Raw genomic sequence first — 13,229 nt, 5'->3', positions numbered from 1 at the left:
GGGGCAGCCCCACTACACAGCAATGATATCTCAGTTCTGGGTACTGAGTGGGTGCCGTGGGGCTCCCTGGACCCATATGCACTGCACATCCTCCACCCAATATAGATACTCAAACCTTGATATTACGGATGGAATTCAGCACACTGGGGTCTATTCACTAATGGCCCAAACACACTACACAATATCTTTAACGGTTTGGCCGATTCCGACACATCAGAATGAAGAAAATCATTAAAAATGTGTATTGCGCGCCCCTGTAGTGTCGTCAGCCTCATCACCTGACATCTTATGTGCTGCATGTAAGATCATGCGATGCAGATGACGATCCCATGCAGCGCCATGCGGGAGGACGGCATTTGGGGCGGTCGGGCACCAGATCGCCCAGTATGTACGAATCGCCCGATATGTCGGCGCGGGGATCGCCTGTGAAATCGCTGGGCACTCACATTGTTTAGTGTGTACCCAGCTTTAGCCTTGGAGAAAGAGAAAGTGGAGAACGTACCAACCATTCAGCTCCTGTAATTATTCAAACATCCTGTAAAGTGACAGTTAGGAGCTGGTTGGTTGGTACTTTATCTCTCTCCACTTTATCTCTCTCCAAGGATTAGTGAATAGATCCCATGGCCACTTCTGAGGGAGTCCTAAAAATGGACAGGGAGCCCCTGAAAATGTCCTTATACATGGGCGTAACTACCATTCGCGGAAAAGTCCCACGAGGGGCGGGGCTTAATTATGCGACCCGGACGGCCCCACCCCATCTGCTTCTCGTCCCCAGGCTTCTCCCGGCAAGCATGGCCCAGAGCTGAGGGGAGCCCATCTTCCTTGTCAAAGTTAAGACCCCCATACATCAGCAATTGATTGCAGCAATCGTGCAATTTGCAATCGATTGTGTATAAAAATCTTTCCCTTTTTCAGTCGATTGCAGAATTGCCACAATCGATTTAAAAAGGGAAAGATTTTTATACACAATTGATTGCAAATTGCACGATTGCTGCAATCAAATGCTGATGTATGGGGGTCTTCACATGTGTTATATAATGTTTTCACCATTGGATGGTACGTAGGGGCCCTTACAAACTTTTGCTATGGGGCCTCAAATACCCAGTTACACCAGGGTTGTCTTAACAGCAGTGTGGGCCCTGGGCAAAGCAATACACTCGGGCCCCTTCTCATCCATTCACGGGAAAAAAATGTATATGGTCAATAAAATGAAACCCTCCTGCATGCCCATCAGACCTCTCACACATGCAGAGAGACACTGTCTGACTGGTCTGAAGCTGGCGGAGGAAGGGGTGGGAGAGGTTAGATCAGAAAACAGTACACCGGCGGCCGGCTTATAAAAATATCACAAATTTACCAACTGGCCGTGGCTGCAGGGGGGCGGGTTGGTGAGCCCCTACAAGCTTCGGGCCCTTGGGCAACTGCCCAACAAGCCCAATGGAAGAGATGGCCCTGAGTTACGCCCCAGCCCTTATATCTCAGCACTGACAAATGTATACACACAGGTCCACTGAAACAATACTGTACACACTTTACCCTCTATACAGGCTTGGACTGGCCCACAGGGGTACAGGGGAAATCCCTGGTGGGCCCCACTGCCTGAGTCCCCCACCCCCTCTTCTAATGTCAGGTTTCAGACTGTGCACTTGAATTATACATTGTTACTGTTACATGGTCAGTTACCTGGTAGAGCAGGAACATGGATAAACAGACCATATACTGTAGTATCCATGTTGCCTGTCCTATATAATAGTTAGCCAAGCATTTGAGGTGGCTGGCCACACCCCACTGGAGGCTGGCCACACCCTATAAGCATGGGCCCCTACCACTGCCTTCCCCCGGTGGGCCCTTCATGCCCCAGTCCGACACTGCCTCTATACATGTACACAATGCACACATACACAATACATGGTATGCAGTCGGGAAGCCGGCGGACGTAATCCCGACAGCCGGCTTCTCCACTGCTTTATCCCGGCGAGGGTTAAATGACAGGTGTCTAAATCTAGACACCTGTCATTTTAGGCACCCCCTGGGGTACTTAGGTTTAGGCACCCCTAAGGAGGGTTAGGGTTGGGGGGGAGTTAGGTTAGTAAATACTTACCTTGGGACGATCGGTATTTTCAGCCATGTCGGCCAGCCGCTGTCGGGATTTAATTCATACTGATTCCCAATACACACGCACATAATGCACACAGTAACACTCATACAGCTAGTAGTGTAACGTGGCAAAGACTGTACTCTGCTCTAATCACTGTTTGCACCAGTTGCATTTATTTATATTACTATTTTATTTACTACATATTATAAGGATGACTGAAGCTGATCTATTCTAATGATCATTACTATTAAAATTGCATTATTATTAGTAGTATGATTATTAGTATTAGTATTATTATTAGACGTTATCTGATTGGCTGACACTCGGGTAACGTTAGTTGAGGGAGAGGTGTGGTCGCAGGGAGGAGCCGGAGCTGACCACGTGGTAGATATTGGACATTTAAATTCTCTTCTGTGTGCTGGCCAATCGGGGACGAGGAGGCGGGGCTTATAACTTGCCGGGATCTGAAAACTTTCTTGGTTACAAAGATACAAAGTACAAACCCCTGATAAAGAGACAGCCGGAGAGAGACTGAGACAGCCAGGGAGAGACTGAGCCGGAAAGAGACTGAGACACCCAGGGAGAGTGAGCGAGAGAGGCTGAGACACCCAGGGACAAATGCAGAGAGAGAGAGACAGAGACATCCAGGAACATATACAGAGACAGCTAGACAGACAGCCTGATCTATATAGAGACACTGCGACAGCTTGGAGACACACACAGAGACAGACAGCCTTGTACATTCACAGAGACACGTAGAGTAGACCGCCAAATATATTGACATACACAGAGACCGCTAGGGAGACAGAGTTACAGGAAGACAGCCTGAGCTATACATAGAGACAGCTTGGAGACCCACAGAGACAGACAGTCTGATACATTCGCAGAGAAACGTAGACAGACATATATATTGACATAGAGACAGCTAGAGAGACTGTCACAGAGAGACAGCCTGAGATATACAGAGAGACAGCCAAAGAAAGCCTGAGATAGACAGAGTGCCTGACTGACAGCTACACACTGGACATTGTGACAGGTGGAGAGAGAGAGCAGCAAAGCAGGAAGAGTGAGAACTGCAGTATGTGGTAGGCACTCAGCAGATAGAGGAACTGTGTATGGGACAGAGGGGACTGACATTGGGGGAGTGCAGACAGGGACAGAGGGGACTGACATTGTGGGGAGTGCAGACTGGGACAAAGGTCACTGACATTTGGGGAAGTGCGGAGTGCAGGCTGGGACAGAGGGGACTGACATTGAGGGAGTGTAGGCTGGGACAGAGGGGACTGACTTTGGGGGAGTGCTGGCTGGGACAGAGGGGGCTGACATTTGGGGAAGTGGGGACTTCGACAGAGGGGACTGACATTGGGGGAGTGCAGACTGGGACAGAGAGGACTGACATTGGGGAAGTGGGGACTGGGACAGAGGGGACTGACATTGGGGGAGAGCAGGCTGGGACAGAGGGGACTGAAATTTGGGGGAGAGCAGGCTGGGACAGAGGGGGCTGACATTGGGGGAGTGCAGACTGGGACAGAGAGGACTGACATTGGGGAAGTGGGGACTGGGACAGAGGGGACTGACATTGGGGGAGTGCAGACTGGGGCAGAGGGGACTGATATTTGGGGGAGAGCAGGCTGGGACAGAGGGGGCTGACATTTGGGGAAGTGGGGACTGGGACAGAGAGGACTGACATTGGGGAAGTGGGGACTTGGACAGAGGGGACTGACATTGGGGGAGTGCAGACTGGGACAGAGGGGACTGATATTTGGGAGAGAGCAGGCTGGGACAGAGGGGACTGACATTGGGGGGAGGTGGGGGTTTCACAGGACAGACCCTGGGGCACTAAGACATAGAGAGGAGGGTGTGACAACCTACAAACCAGGACGAGGGAACTATGAGTTACATAAATGGATAGTTAGCTCCTCTTTCCAGGTTTAAGGAACTAGTGATTGTGCATACCTGACAGCATAGATTAGTACATTGGTTTATTCAGTGAGGTGTGTGGTGCCCCTCACCTCTTTCTGCCCGCAGGTGGATTGCATGAGCCTGGCACCTCTAATCCCACCATCTTTGTGAGTGGAGCAGCAATGCAGAAAGAGGGGCTATCTGGGAAGGAATTGCTGGACCCCACATGTTACCGTAACCCTCCGGATAACGGTCCATCTGCTGGCACGGAAACCCATGAGCAGGTCATCGATGGAGGAACCGTGACCCCATCTAAGAATCCAGAAACCAAACTGTACACCCGGCGCTGGTTCATGGTGTTTCTGTTCAGCTCGTACTCTCTAGCTAACGCGTTTCAGTGGCTCCAGTATGGAATCATCAGCAATATTTTCATCAATTATTATGGGGTCAGCACGTTGGCCATTGACTGGCTCTCTATGTCCTACATGTTGGTCTATATCCCACTAATATTCCCTGTGACCTGGCTGCTGGACATCAGAGGCCTGCGAATCATTGCACTGATTGGCTCCGGGCTGAACTGTTTGGGTGCCTGGATTAAGACAGCCAGTGCCCGGCCAGACCTGTTTGGTGTGACGCTCTTTGGACAGTTGGTGTGTGCGACTGCGCAAGTATTTATCCTGGGAATGCCCTCGCACATCGCTTCCGTGTGGTTCAGCGCCAATGAAGTCTCTACCGCCTGTTCCATTGGAGTATTTGGAAACCAGGTAAGTGCACAACCCTATGTATGGGGTCACTGGTGTAACAAGGCCTGTGGACACCACCAAACAGAGAAGACTACAATTTTTGTGGGTTAAAACCAATATTCGCAACAATACAGATAACATTCACTAGGAACCACTGACGTAATTGAGGCATGAGGCACTGGTGACCTAAGTGAGGTCTTATTGTGCAGCACCCAACATATCTGAGCTGGTTCTGTAACTTTCAGCCACATTCTTTTGAATTAAACCTTTGTTGCTAAAGGCAAAACTATACTGACAATTTGTGTCCAGTGTCATATTACGTAGGCCTTTGCCCTGATTGAGTAGATGGGGCTGAAAGGTGAGCAGGTAATGAATGGCATCAGCAGAGGTATCCTGTAGGAAACATTTGTCTCAGCGTATAATGATTGTGAATAGCGGGCACTGACTCCTCTAATGTTACCAGATGATAAAATGGTCACAGTCATTCGCATACGCTGGACAAGTCTTCAGACGCTTATTTTATTTATTTTAGTTTTTAAGAATTAGAAATTACAATTAAAAAAAAAAGGGTACTTCCTCATCTTAGCGGCCCCCAGCTGGAGGCGCTGGTTACGCTACTTGCGTATCTTCACTAGTCAGTGAAGATACGTAAGTACCGTAAAGATGAGGAAATACCATTCGGACCCTTGAGGGCAGAATTCGCTCGCCACTCTGTGGGCACGGTGGCTCGCTTCTCACGCCACAAGGATATATTCCCCCTCCATGCCCACTTGGATGGTAGGGAATGATGTTGAACACTGGCTGATCTTTACGTTACTTACATATCTTCACTGGCTAGTAAGATACGTAAATAGCGTAACCAGCGCCTCCAGCAGGGGGCCGCAAAGATGAGGAAGTACCAAAAAAAAGTGCCTGTACTGTGTAATATACTATCACAAGGTGTTTGGTAACACAGAAGTGACTTGGCTGTGGAGATGGGCTCTGGAAGGGGTTAGGTCAGGGGGGGTTAGATATTGCTGGGTCAGCGGCAGATCAAAGCTTGGGAGGTTTTGCTGGCGGCTGCGTTGAGTGTGTGATGTACAATGGAGGATTGTGGTAAAGATTGGGAACAATCTGTGCCGTCCCAGTACAATGTATCACAATGAAAAGAAACAGCCAATAAACATACAAAGAGAAAGCAGATTGGGCAGAATCCCCCATATACCGGCATCCTGCAGATGGAGGGGCATAGCAGGAATGGGGTCAGAATCCTGCACACAACTGGATGGCTAAAGGTTTTAGGAAAATGATTTCCATACAAGCGGCAGACCAGTCGTCTCTGCCAAGTCACCGCTTTGTGGGGTATAATCATCCCGGGCACGGAATGTCTCCAGCTGCAGAGTTCTGGGCTGTCATGAGATTGGATGGGATTACTCTGTAATCCCAGTCACAGGACAGCCATGGAATGTGACTGCGATGGCCGGAGGGGGCAGAATAAGTGGGGGTAAATGTGCCGGCTTCTATCATTTATCACTGCGTGTATATCTGTATATGTAACTCTGCAAAGTCAGTTATTGGTTTTAGTCTGATGACCCCAAATGGAAATCCTAACCCTCCTGTCATTCTCTGCTCCAGCTAGGTGTAGCCGTGGGGTTCCTCTTGCCCCCTGTTCTGGTTCCCAACATTGAAGACACGGCCCAGCTCTCGTATCATGTCAGCATTATGTTCTATGGCACCGCAGCTGTCGCCTCTCTCCTCTTCATCCTGGTAATCTTCGGTGCGCAACAGCCCAACATCTCCTAGTGATAACGTTAGGCAAGAAAGAGGTGTAGTTACAGTCAGTACAGGAGTAGTAGTGGTGTAGTGACAGAGTAGTGTGTGGGCTCAGTAGAGGAGTAGTAGTGGTATAGTGACAGAGCAGTGTGTGAGGTCAGTACAGGAGTAGTAGTGGTGTAGTGACAGAGCAGTGTGTGAGGTCAGTACAGGAGTAGTAGTGGTATAATTACAGAGCAGTGTGTGAGGTCAGTACAGGAGTAGTAGTGGTGTAGTGACAGAGCAGTGTGTGAGGTCAGTACAGGAGTAGTAGTGGTATAATTACAGAGCAGTGTGTGTGAGGTCAGTACAGGAGGCGTAGTGGTATAATTACAGAGCAGTGTGTGTGAGGTCAGTACAGGAGGAGTAGTGGTATAATTACAGAGCAGTGTGTGTGAGGTCAGTACAGGAGGAGTAGTGGTATAATTACAGAGCAGCGTCTGAGGTCAGTACAGGAGTAGTAGTGATATAATTACAGAGTAGTGTGTGTGAGGACAGTACAGGAGTAGTAGTGGTATAATTACAGAGCAGTGTGTGTGAGGTCAGTACAGGAGTAGTAGTGGTATAATTACAGAGCAGTGTGTGTGAGGACAGTACAGGAGTAGTAGTGGTATAATTACAGAGCAGTGTGTGTGAGGTCAGTACAGGAGTAGTAGTGGTATAATTACAGAGCAGTGTGTGTGAGGTCAGTACAGGAGGAGTAGTGGTATAATTACAGAGCAGTGTGTGTGAGGTCAGTACAGGAGTAGTAGTGGTATAATTACAGAGCAGTGTGTGTGAGGTCAGTAGAGGAGTAGTAGTGGTATAATTACAGAGCAGTGTGTGTGAGGTCAGTACAGGAGTAGTAGTGGTATAATTACAGAGCAGTGTGTGTGTGAGGTCAGTACAGGAGTAGTAGTGGTATAATTACAGAGCAGTGTGTGTGAGGTCAGTACAGGAGTAGTAGTGGTATAATTACAGAGTAGTGTGTGTGAGGTCAGTACAGGAGTAGTAGTGGTATAATTACAGAGCAGTGTGTGTGAGGTCAGTACAGGAGTAGTAGTGGTATAATTACAGAGTAGTGTGTGAGGTCAGTACAGGAGTAGTAGTGGTATAATTACAGACCAGTGTGTGTGAGGTCAGTACAGGAGTAGTAGCGGTATAATTACAGAGCAGTGTGTGAGGTCAGTACAGGAGTAGTGGTATAATTACAGAGCAGTGTGTGTGAGGTCAGTACAGGAGTAGTGGTATAATTACAGAGCAGTGTGTGTGAGGACAGTACAAGGGTAGTAGTGGTATAATTACAGAGCAGTGTGTGTGAGGACAGTACAGGAGTAGTAGTGGTATAATTACAGAGCAGTGTGTGTGAGGTCAGTACAGGAGGAGTAGTGGTATAATTACAGAGCAGTGTGTGTGAGGACAGTACAGGAGTAGTAGTGGTATAATTACAGAGCAGTGTGTGTGAGATCAGTACAGGAGTAGTAGTGGTATAATTACAGAGCAGTGTGTGTGGTCAGTACAGGAGTAGTAGTGGTATAATTACAGAGCAGTGTGTGTGAGGTCAGTACAGGAGGAGTAGTGGTATAATTACAGAGCAGTGTGTGTGAGGTCAGTAGAGGAGTAGTAGTGGTATAATTACAGAGCAGTGTGTGTGAGGTCAGTACAGGAGTAGTAGTGGTATAATTACAGAGCAGTGTGTGTGAGGTCAGTACAGGAGTAGTAGTGGTATAATTACAGAGTAGTGTGTGTGAGGTCAGTACAGGAGTAGTAGTGGTATAATTACAGAGCAGTGTGTGTGAGGTCAGTACAGGAGTAGTAGTGGTATAATTACAGAGCAGTGTGTGTGAGGTCAGTACAGGAGTAGTAGTGGTATAATTACAGAGTAGTGTGTGAGGTCAGTACAGGAGTAGTAGTGGTATAATTACAGACCAGTGTGTGTGAGGTCAGTACAGGAGTAGTAGCGGTATAATTACAGAGCAGTGTGTGAGGTCAGTACAGGAGTAGTGGTATAATTACAGAGCAGTGTGTGTGAGGTCAGTACAGGAGTAGTGGTATAATTACAGAGCAGTGTGTGTGAGGACAGTACAAGGGTAGTAGTGGTATAATTACAGAGCAGTGTGTGTGAGGACAGTACAGGAGTAGTAGTGGTATAATTACAGAGCAGTGTGTGTGAGGTCAGTACAGGAGTAGTAGTGGTATAATTACAGAGCAGTGTGTGTGAGATCAGTACAGGAGTAGTAGTGGTATAATTACAGAGCAGTGTGTGTGAGGTCAGTACAGGAGGAGTAGTGGTATAATTACAGAGCAGTGTGTGTGAGGACAGTACAGGAGTAGTAGTGGTATAATTACAGAGCAGTGTGTGTGAGATCAGTACAGGAGTAGTAGTGGTATAATTACAGAGCAGTGTGTGTGGTCAGTACAGGAGTAGTAGTGGTATAATTACAGAGCAGTGTGTGTGAGGTCAGTACAGGAGGAGTAGTGGTATAATTACAGAGCAGTGTGTGTGAGGTCAGTACAGGAGTAGTGGTATAATTACAGAGTAGTGTGTGTGAGGTCAGTACAGGAGTAGTAGTGGTATAATTACAGAGTAGTGTGTGTGAGGTCAGTACAGGAGTAGTAGTGGTATAATTACAGAGCAGTGTGTGTGAGGTCAGTACAGGAGTAGTAGTGGTATAATTACAGAGCAGTGTGTGTGAGGTCAGTACAGGAGTAGTGGTATAATTACAGAGCAGTGTGTGTGAGGTCAGTACAGGAGTAGTAGTGGTATAATTACAGAGCAGTGTGTGTGAGGTCAGTACAGGAGTAGTGGTATAATTACAGAGTAGTGTGTGAGGTCAGTACAGGAGTAGTCTGGTATAATTACAGAGCAGTGTGTGTGAGGTCAGTACAGGAGTAGTAGTGGTATAATTACAGAGCAGTGTGTGTGAGGTCAGTACAGGAGTAGTAGTGGTATAATTACAGAGCAGTGTGTGAGGTCAGTACAGGAGGAGTAGTGGTATAATTACAGAGCAGTGTGTGAGGTCAGTACAGGAGGAGTAGTGGTATAATTACAGAGTAGTGTGTGTGAGGTCAGTACAGGAGTAGTAGTGGTATAATTACAGAGTAGTGTGTGTGAGGTCAGTACAGGAGTAGTAGTGGTATAATTACAGAGCAGTGTGTGTGAGGTCAGTACAGGAGGAGTAGTGGTATAATTACAGCGATGTGTGTGAGGTCAGTACAGGAGTAGTAGTGATATAATTACAGAGCAGTGTGTGTGAGGTCAGTACAGGAGGCGTAGTGGTATAATTACAGAGCAGTGTGTGTGAGGTCAGTACAGGAGTAGTAGTGGTATAATTACAGAGCAGTGTGTGTGAGGTCAGTACAGGAGGAGTAGTGGTATAATTACAGAGCAGTGTGTGTGAGGTCAGTACAGGAGTAGTAGTGGTATAATTACAGAGCAGTGTGTGTGAGGACAGTACAGGAGTAGTAGTGGTATAATTACAGAGCAGTGTGTGTGAGGTCAGTACAGGAGTAGTAGTGGTATAATTACAGAGCAGTGTGTGAGGTCAGTACAGGAGGAGTAGTGGTATAATTACAGAGCAGTGTGTGTGAGGTCAGTACAGGAGGAATAGTGGTATAATTACAGCGATGTGTGTGAGGTCAGTACAGGAGTAGTAGTGATATAATTACAGAGCAGTGTGTGTGAGGTCAGTACAGGAGGCGTAGTGGTATAATTACAGAGCAGTGTGTGTGAGGTCAGTACAGGAGTAGTAGTGGTATAATTACAGAGCAGTGTGTGTGAGGTCAGTACAGGAGGAGTAGTGGTATAATTACAGAGCAGTGTGTGTGAGGTCAGTACAGGAGTAGTAGTGGTATAATTACAGCGATGTGTGTGAGGTCAGTACAGGAGTAGTAGTGATATAATTACAGAGCGGTGTGTGTGAGGTCAGTACAGGAGGAGTAGTGGTATAATTACAGAGCAGTGTGTGTGAGGTCAGTACAGGAGTAGTAGTGGTATAATTACAGAGCAGTGTGTGTGAGGTCAGTACAGGAGGAGTAGTGGTATAATTACAGAGCAGTGTGTGTAGGGTCAGTAATGCAGTATTATGGGTGTGATGCAAGAAGGTGTGCGTTTGTGAAATCAGTACAGGAGTAGCAGGGGTGTAATTGCCGAGCAATGTGTGTGGGGCCAGTATTGGAGTAGCAGGGGTGTAATTGCCGAGCAATGTGTGTGGGGCCAGTATTGGAGTAGTAGGGGTGTAGTGACGGAATAGTGTGTGTGGGATTAGTACAGGAATAGCAGAGGTACAGTGACAGAGTATTGTATGACTGCAGCTTTGACTAGGGGACATTGGGAGGAGCAGCTGTGGGAGTAGCGATGTTTATCTGACATATCTGCTTTGGTCTCTTCTTGTGGTTGTTGTTGATGATCTTGTGCTCAGCGTTTCAGGATGGCCCCCTGCTGCCCCCCACCAAGGCCCAAGCAGCTCTGCTGTCTGTTCCCGCCGGGCAGTACTCCTATAAACTGTCCATCCTTCGGCTGCTGAGGAACTCAAACTTTATCTTGCTGGTAGTATCATACGGTGAGTGTGTGTGGTTGTGTGTGGTTGTGTGTGTGGTTGTGTGTGTGGTTGTGTGTGTTTGTGGTGGGAAGGGGTAGACTCATCGGAATGACAACTTAAAGTGAAACTCCACCTTCAGAGACGTTTGTTGTACAAGCAAATTTGCTTTACGTCAATAGCTTTACACAATAGTTCTTCCTGCAATGTCAGAGTTTCCCTTTAAGTCCTGAACACTATGTTTCTTGTCTGCTGCGATTCTTGTGATCACAATAGATTTACCTTTGCTTTCAAAACTGTTTAGTTACTCCAGAAATAATTCATTTTATGTTTGCTCATTGCACGCCGCCAGATCTCTCAGAAAGTGCCTCACTTCGTTGCTATCTCCTACTGAACGCCCATATATCACTGTTATGTGAGTGGAGATTTAGTATAGTGTTGTCTACTGCAGATTGGCCCTAGAATGCGTGTGCGAGGGTCTAACCCGCTTCTGATTGGCCCTAGAATGCGTGTGCGAGGGTCTAACCTGCTTCTGATTGGCCATAGAATGCGTGTGCGAGGGTCTAACCCGCTTCTGATTGGCCCTAGAATGCGTGTGCGAGGGTCTAACCTGCTTCTGATTGGCCCTAGAATGCGTGTGCGAGGGTCTAACCCGCTTCTGTTCGCCATTAGAACGTTGCATGTTCCCGTGTTCTGAGCCGTCACCATGTCATCTATCGTTTCAGGGCTAAACACGGGAGCCTTCTACTCTCTCTCCACCTTACTGAACCGCATGGTGATAGAATATTACCCGGTAAGTGTCCCCTTGCCCTATGTGGGTGACCGAGTCAGGGTGCCAGGCTTCTCACAGCCTCTATCTCTGCATAGGGAGAGGAGGTGAATGCTGGACGCATCGGTCTGACAATCACCGTGGCCGGGATGTGCGGAGCGCTGATCACTGGGCTCTGGCTGGACAGGACAAAGACTTACAAGTGAGTGTAATTGTGATATGAGCGCTGTGAGTGTCCACTCCGCCAGGGTCTCACTCCTCCCTCTATCTCAGGCAGACCACCCTGGCAGTGTACATCTTCTCCCTGGTGGGAATGGTGGTCTTTACCTTCACCCTGGACCTTGGCTATCTCTGGGTCGTCTTCATTACGGCCGGATGTCTGGGGTGAGTACACTATAGGTGTATAATAATCCCACATGAGTGCTGACAGTGTACATTGTAGGGTCCCTGTATGAGTGCTGACAGTGTACATTGTAGGGTCCCTGTGTGAGTGCTGACAGTGTCACCTGTTTGAGTGCTGGCGGTGTACATGGTGAGGCACGTGTGAGTGCTGGTGGTGTACATGGGGAGGCACGTGTGAGTGCTGGCGGTGTACATGGGGAGGCACGTGTGAGTGCTGGCGGTGTACATGGGGAGGCACGTGTGAGTGCTGGCGGTGTACATGGGGAGGCACGTGTGAGTGCTGGCGGTGTACATGGTGAGGCACGTGTGAGTGCTGGCGGTGTACATGGTGGAGGCACGTGTGAGTGCTGGCGGTGTACATGGTGGAGGCACGTGTGAGTGCTGGCGGTGTACATGGTGGAGGCACGTGTGAGTGCTGGCGGTGTACATGGTGGACGCACGAGTGAGTGCTGGCGGTGTACATGGTGGAAGCACGTGTGAGTGCTGGCGGTGTACATGGGGAGGCATGTGTGAGTGCTGGCGGTGTACATTGGGAGGCATGTGTGAGTGCTGGCGGTGTACATGGGGAGGCACGTGTGAGTGCTGGCGGTGTACATGGGGAGGCACGTGTGAGTGCTGGCGGTGTACATTGGGAGGCACGTGTGAGTGCTGGCGGTGTACATTGGGAGGCACGTGTGAGTGCTGGCGGTGTACATTGGGAGGCATGTGTGAGTGCTGGCGGTGTACATGGTGGACGCACATGCGAGTGCTGGCGGTGTACATGGTGGAGGCACGTGTGAGTGCTGGCGGTGTACATGGTGGAGGCACGTGTGAGTGCTGGCGGTGTACATGGTGGACGCACGTGTGAGTGTTGGCGGTGTACATGGTGGAAGCACGTGTGAGTGCTGGCGGTGTACATGGGGAGGCATGTGTGAGTGCTGGCGGTGTACATGGTGGATGCACGTGTGAGTGTTGGCGGTGTACATGGTGAAGGGACGTGTGAGTGCTGGCGGTGTACATGGTGGAGG

At 48.7% G+C, this 13,229-nt stretch overlaps 1 protein-coding gene across 7 annotated transcripts in view; it reads left to right on the top strand.

Annotated features, from left to right (window-relative positions):
* FLVCR2 (FLVCR choline and putative heme transporter 2) overlaps positions 1-13,229 on the top strand; it is a 61,640-nt gene that overhangs the window by 11,769 nt on the left and 36,642 nt on the right. For 5 of the 7 annotated variants that reach the window (XM_088447469.1, XM_088447468.1, XM_088447463.1 and 2 more), the window contains exons 1-7: positions 2,533-3,183; positions 4,127-4,764; positions 6,358-6,499; positions 10,935-11,075; positions 11,777-11,844; positions 11,919-12,022; positions 12,094-12,204. In XM_088447469.1, coding sequence (XP_088303595.1) covers positions 4,183-4,764; positions 6,358-6,499; positions 10,935-11,075; positions 11,777-11,844; positions 11,919-12,022; positions 12,094-12,204 — 1,148 coding nt within the window. In that variant the 5' untranslated portion in view covers positions 2,533-3,183; positions 4,127-4,182. Of the gene's footprint in view, positions 1-2,532; positions 3,184-4,126; positions 4,765-6,357; positions 6,500-10,934; positions 11,076-11,776; positions 11,845-11,918; positions 12,023-12,093; positions 12,205-13,229 lie in introns of those variants that run through there. The other 2 variants (XM_088447464.1, XM_088447465.1) reach the window with 2 other exon arrangements.

The sequence above is a fragment of the Taudactylus pleione genome, unplaced genomic scaffold (assembly GCF_031769625.1).
Source record: "Taudactylus pleione unplaced genomic scaffold, aTauple2 ptg000433l, whole genome shotgun sequence".
NCBI lineage: Eukaryota > Metazoa > Chordata > Amphibia > Anura > Myobatrachidae > Taudactylus > Taudactylus pleione.
This window is presented reverse-complemented; position numbering and strand designations above follow the sequence as displayed.